This window comes from Medicago sativa, chromosome 4 (assembly GCF_051527215.1).
Source record: "Medicago sativa cultivar Bolivia chromosome 4, Bolivia_mono, whole genome shotgun sequence".
NCBI classification, from domain to species: Eukaryota; Viridiplantae; Streptophyta; class Magnoliopsida; order Fabales; family Fabaceae; genus Medicago; species Medicago sativa.
Genome location: NC_140752.1, coordinates 30,917,675 through 30,923,613, shown reverse-complemented (window position 1 = coordinate 30,923,613; position 5,939 = coordinate 30,917,675). Strand labels below are relative to the sequence as shown.

At 36.0% G+C, this 5,939-nt stretch overlaps 1 protein-coding gene across 1 annotated transcript; it reads left to right on the top strand.

Annotated features, from left to right (window-relative positions):
* The first annotated feature begins 3,454 nt into the window (after positions 1-3,454).
* LOC146927746 (F-box/kelch-repeat protein At3g23880-like) lies at positions 3,455-5,708 on the top strand. The gene is made up of 3 exons (XM_085700967.1): positions 3,455-3,652; positions 3,788-5,124; positions 5,392-5,708. Exon 2 carries the CDS (start codon positions 3,899-3,901, stop codon positions 5,120-5,122), a length of 1,224 nt encoding a protein of 407 aa, XP_085557093.1. The 5' UTR covers positions 3,455-3,652; positions 3,788-3,898; the 3' UTR covers positions 5,123-5,124; positions 5,392-5,708.
* Positions 5,709-5,939: the final 231 nt, after the last annotated feature.

The following is a 5,939-nucleotide window of genomic DNA, read 5'->3' as shown; positions in this document are numbered from 1 at the left end:
ATTACATTTAAAGTCATTTTGAGTCAGTTTAGCCCCTAGGGGCATTTTAGTCATTTCCAGTGATAAAACTCTTTTGATCCTTAAAAGTTGTCTCTGAGTCTTTTCAATTTGCTTGTACGAACTCTTGCTTTAACTCCCTGTTAAAAAACCATTTTAAAATTGCATCTGAGTCATTTTGAGTCAGTTTAGTCCCTAGGGGCATTTTGGTCATTTCACACAAAATTTTGGCAGAGAGAGGTTACTTTGAAGTACCTCATTTAAGTAGTTGGTTCGTTTTAGTCCTTTTTGTGTTTTTTATTCGTTTCACTTTACGTTATTTTCCATTTACCAATTTTTAATTCAAGTTTTATTTTTAATTTTCATTTTTAGTCCTAAAATTTCTAATAATTGCATTCTAGTCCTTTAAAGTCTCAAGTTTTTGTTTTTTAGTCCTTTTTTTTGTTATTTGCATATTAGTCCTTTTAATTTTGTTATTTGCAGATTGGTCCTTTTAATTTTCATAATTGCAGATTGGTCCAAAGTCAAGTCCAAAGTTCAGGAACACGTGGCAGTCTCCTATTGGGCAGAGGGCACACTTGGCACCTATAAAACAGTGCCAACTCAATTCAAAGTCAGAGATCACCATTCATTCATTGACACATCACCAAAAACACCTTTCCATTCTCTCTCCAAAATTAAACATATCAAAATCCAGAAAAACTCAAGAACACGATGAAGATTTGAAGCAAGCTTCAAACCCTAACCGTTTTCTTCATCCACAATTCCAACAAAAATCACCAAATCCACATCTAAACTCATCGATTCACATAGAATTCGACACCACAATCATTAGAAGCAGCAATTACAGCAAGAACAATAGAGGAAACTTCATCTTCATCACTAAACCCTAATTTCCAGATTCAAAAAAATCCACAATTAATTGCGACAAATTCGAGTGTGGTTCTCAGAGATTCAATACTGAATCGTCATCATCGAACACTGAGCTCTGCAATTCGAGCACCAATTCGTCGCAAGGACTAATCTGGTGCGATCACAGAGGTAGAGTGAGAAGAAGAAGGAACGAAGTGGGAGGACCGGTTTATCAAGATTCACCAGAAAGATCCAACAACAAATCCACAGAACACGAAGAAGAAAAAGAAAACCGATCTATTTTCGGTTCGATCTCGCTTACCAGAAGCAGCAAGAACGAACCTCGTAAAGTTTTCCTTCCTTCATCTTTCTGTGAGTTCAACGAGGTAAATATCACTCTCTCTTCTTTCTTTTCGATTCAAGTCCAACCGTTCGAAGCTGTGTACGTATTTCGTTCATGAAAAACATGTGAGAATATAGATTGGCATAGATCCATCGATCTTGGAGATTTTTTTTTACGAAAAGGTTTAAAAATGGAAAGATCCGAGAGGAACTTTGTAGATCTACGCCAATCTGTTGATTTTCTTTGAAAATAGGTTTTAATTTCGAAAAGAGGAGAAAATTTCGGTTTAAAAAGCATAAAAATGTTTTAGATAGGGAAGACTACTGGAACCTTCGCCGGAAAATTCATGAGTTCGCCGGAATATTCATCGGCAAGTTCATGAACTCGCCGGGAAGTTCATACCATTTCCAGAATCCGACGAGGAGTTATAGAGAGAGGACGGAGAGTTTTTTGACCTAGAGAGAGAAAGAAGTGTGAAAGTGGGAGTGTGAACCGGTCCAAGGCTTTTATAGTAAGCCTATTGGACCAGGCCCAGTTTGGGCTGGTTTGGGTGACCTGAACCCTTTCCTGCGTCCTTTGTACTCGTTGCTGTCCACGCCCCCAAGCCTGCTTCACACACCCCCCCTGACTTTGTCATTTTCGTATTCTCTTGCTTGTAAAATTCCAAAAAAATATTTGATACTTGTTTCTTGAGAATTTTCTTGGTATTTGCTGATAGTTTTTGCATAATAAATGTTGATGGAAATGGTGTGATGTCTTCTTTGCTTATGTGTGAAGTTTCATGTTAAAATCTTGTGAAAACTTGCACCACTTTGAGTCCAATCCTTTTTGATATATGTTTGTGGTTGGTGATGTGTGAGTTTGTGATGAATTTACCTCTGTATTTGATGTGTCATTACTGGATGTTAATGTGTTGTGGTCAATTACTTGCTTTACAAGGCAACTTAATGCTTGTTTGTGAAGATAAAGTGCCAAATATGTCTAAACATATCATAATTCTTGACTTGAATGTGTTCTTATAATTCACACATTATTGATTGTGATAAAACCTTTAGAAAATTGTCATGGTGTGGGAATTATAGGTCATATACTTGTTTGATGTTAGGATAAACTCTAGGCATATTTTGCTACTTTTAGGTTAAGGATCTTAGCATTTTCTTGTCAAGTTTTTAGTGTTTCTTTTGCTTATAATTTCCATTCTATGATACCCTATGCTACTAACCACTTTACTTCATGTTTCATGCATTCCATAAAGCATCCTCCATCTTATATTCTTAGTCTTCATTTTCTTACACTTTAAAATTCATGCAAGGTTAGAATGTAAAACCCTAGGAATTCTTGTACTTTATCTTATGCCTTTAAAATTCTTGCAAGACCATAGCATGTATTTAGGCCAATGATGTAAAAGGACAATGGACTCTAATGATGTACACCGACACAAGCACCGACACATGCACACACATCACATGGATACCTTAGATGTATGCTTAGGGAATGCATGTTTAGATGTATGCTTAGGAATCACGATACTTAGAAAAATTCTCTTTTCCAAAAAAATATGAACAACATCACTCAAATCATTTTCTAAATAAACTTTGGGATCCAAATCCCATTGATTTTCCCTTTATTTTCTTAAACAAAAACCTTAATGAATTTTAACCATACTTAGACTTCTTTTGCAAAATAACTAATTCCACCCCACTCTTTTCCAATCTTATGCCCTTGAGGCCTCTCTCTCTTATTCTTCAAAATTCCATTTTCAAACTTAAAATCAATCAACAAAAAACAAAAACATTTTTTTGAAGAGAACTACGGTGGATTTGATCCCTTAAAAGGGTACGTAGGCAAGGAAAAATATTCCTTCAATTCAAATTAAAATAAAAATCCAAACATCTTCTTCTCCCTCCAATTCTTCACTTAGTAAACTCTTAGGTGTAAATATCATTTTTCAAATAGCCTTTAAAAATAAAGCGCGCGTGTAGAAAGTAAAGACGGTTCCTATAGGATACTATAGTCGTTATGGGTGCCTAACACCTTCCCGTAGCGAAAACAACTCCGGACCTCGATTCTCAAGGGTTTTGCTTATTTTTTCCCTTCCCAAGAAAAAATGAGATGTCAAAGGTTAAAAAGGTTCAAACGTAATCAATGTTTGACACCCGAAAACCAAGATAAAACAACGTGAACTGTGTCTTTTTTAAAAATATGACTGTGTGAATTTACTTATAATGATATATATCAATTACACTATATTTTTGCAAGCCCATACTTGTCCTGCCACAGACTCATATTCAATTGATTGAGTGAGAATTTATTTATTTGTAATGATAATGATACTTACCAATTATTCTATGTTTTTACAGGCATGTACTTGTCCTGCCACCAACTGATATTCAATTGTTTGAGTGAGAGCAGTCAGAATTTGAACGAGACTTCTATGATGATCTCTTCCTGAAAGCAAAAGTAAGTTGTCCTAGCTTGCTATCTGTAAATATTTATCTTGATCTCTCTCAAAAGCATTTGGTTTTAGTGTTGGCTTTGTGTTTGAGTGCTTACATTTAGTGCTGGACAACATTAATTGTGTGCATGTGTATGCAGCTAGAATCGATTTTAGGTAGCAGAAGCGCTAACAAAATCACGTTTAACAAAGAGAAAGCGCGGTGAAGCGTTACGGTTTCAACTCCAATCTCCAACGGCGCAGCTGCGTCTATGGATCTCCTCCCACCGTCTCAGCTACGGCGTCCTCCCAACGCATCTCCGGTAACCCTCCCCTCCGAACTCATCGCAGAAGTTATTTCCTTCCTTCTCGTCAAATCTCTCATGCAACTCAGATCCGTGTGTAAGTCCTGGAAATCCATCATCGACGATCCCACTTTCGTCAAACTGCACCTTAATCGATCTTCACAAAAACCCGATCTCACATTTGTATCTTCCGCGGAAATCACAATATGGACACTCGGATCTGCCGGGACGGTATCGTTCACCGTTTGTCGCTTATTTGAGAACCCTCCGGTCATTATCAACCTTCCAGATGATGATCCTTACTATCAACTGAAGGACAAAGACTGTGTCCATATCATGGGTTCCTGCAATGGTTTGCTTTGCTTGTTTGGTCTAAAAATCAATGATTCCTGTGGTTATATGGATATTTCTATTCGATTTTGGAACCCGGCAAGTAGGAAAATATCAAAGAAATTAGGGTATTGTGGTGATGGTGTTAATAACGATCCAAGTTGTTTCCCCGATAAAGGCGATTTGTTAAAGTTTGTGTTTGGTTATGTTAATTCATGTGACACTTATAAGGTGGTGTATTTTACCGTGGGGACAACAAGTGCTAGAGTTTTTAGTTTAGGCGATAATGTTTGGAGAAAGATTGAAAATTCACCTGTGGTTATTCATCATGTGTCAGGGTTTGTCCATTTGAGTGGTAGTGTTTTTTGGTTGACAATTCAGAATTACAATGGCTACGATGATTATGATTGCGAGGATTTTACGATCGAGCAATTTGTGGTTATGTCGCTTGACTTGGGCACTGAGAAATATACTCAATTGCGGCCTCCTCAAGGGTTTGATCAAGTGCCATTTCTTATGCCAAATCCAAGTGTGTTAGAGGATTGTCTTTGTTTTTCTCATGATTTTGAACAAACTCATTTTGTTATATGGCAAATGAAGGAATTTGGAGTGGAAGAGTCTTGGACTCAATTTCTTAAAATTAGTTATCATAATCTTCAAACAGATAATAGATTTCTAGACATGTCCTTGCATTGGTTGCCATTATGTGTTTCGGAGAAGAGTGGTACACTACTATTGACTAACCATAATGAATGCCAAGCAATTCTGTTTAATTTGAGAGATAAGAGAGTAGAGAGAATCAATGAACGTTGGTTGTTCAATTGCAAAGAGTATGTTGAAAGCTTGGTTTCGTTTTGTTGAAAGTAAGTTTCTTTACGACAATTTACTTGTTTGAATTTGTGATAATACATGTATGCTATATAATATATCGTATTATCATTTTCTTATGATGGTTTTGATTTGATTGTATTGTTGTATGACTATGATTATGCATTGGCTATCGTTAACAGATTGACAATAGTACATTTGATATTTTTGCAAGTTAATATCTATTAGAATTTCTTTTTCTGATTTCTATACTGGATACTGATATCTTATTTTTAATAACATGATAACCATCATGTTAACAGTGGTGCAGGTTGGTGGTCATGGCAGCACCTTTGATGGATGTTACGTCACAGTTCAACGTCGGCCAGCTCCTCACCGACACCAAGCATCGCTTGTTACTTTCTTGCATTCTGTGATGCATGTTTGGAAATTGCTTGCCATTAAAAGAGTTAGAATCATTATGGATGATAATTTATTTTTTTCATGATTGTTAACAAAGTTTAGGGGATTTTAAACATTCTCACCGTGCTGACAATATACTTTGAGTTCATGATTTATACCATCTTTTAGTTCCATTCATTATCAATGAAGAGGAACAAACAAATAAGATTTGCCTTGATTTTGTCAATCATGAATGCAATCACATGTGTGGTGTTGTGTCAGTGTCGAACACCGACATATGTCTTATACTCCCTCCGTTTCAAAATACATGTCCATTTTAGAGAAATTTTTTGTTTCAAAATACATGTCCATTTGATAGTTTAAGGATACATTTTACCTATTTTACCCTTGTCTACCAATTAATTGGATTCTAAATTTTCTCCACGATAATTATTTTCCACTAATAAAT

Bases quoted from the DNA above. Each gene is read 5' to 3' on its own strand.
- LOC146927746 (XM_085700967.1), top strand. From the start codon at position 3,899: ATGGATCTCCTCCCACCGTCTCAGCTACGGCGTCCTCCCAACGCATCT.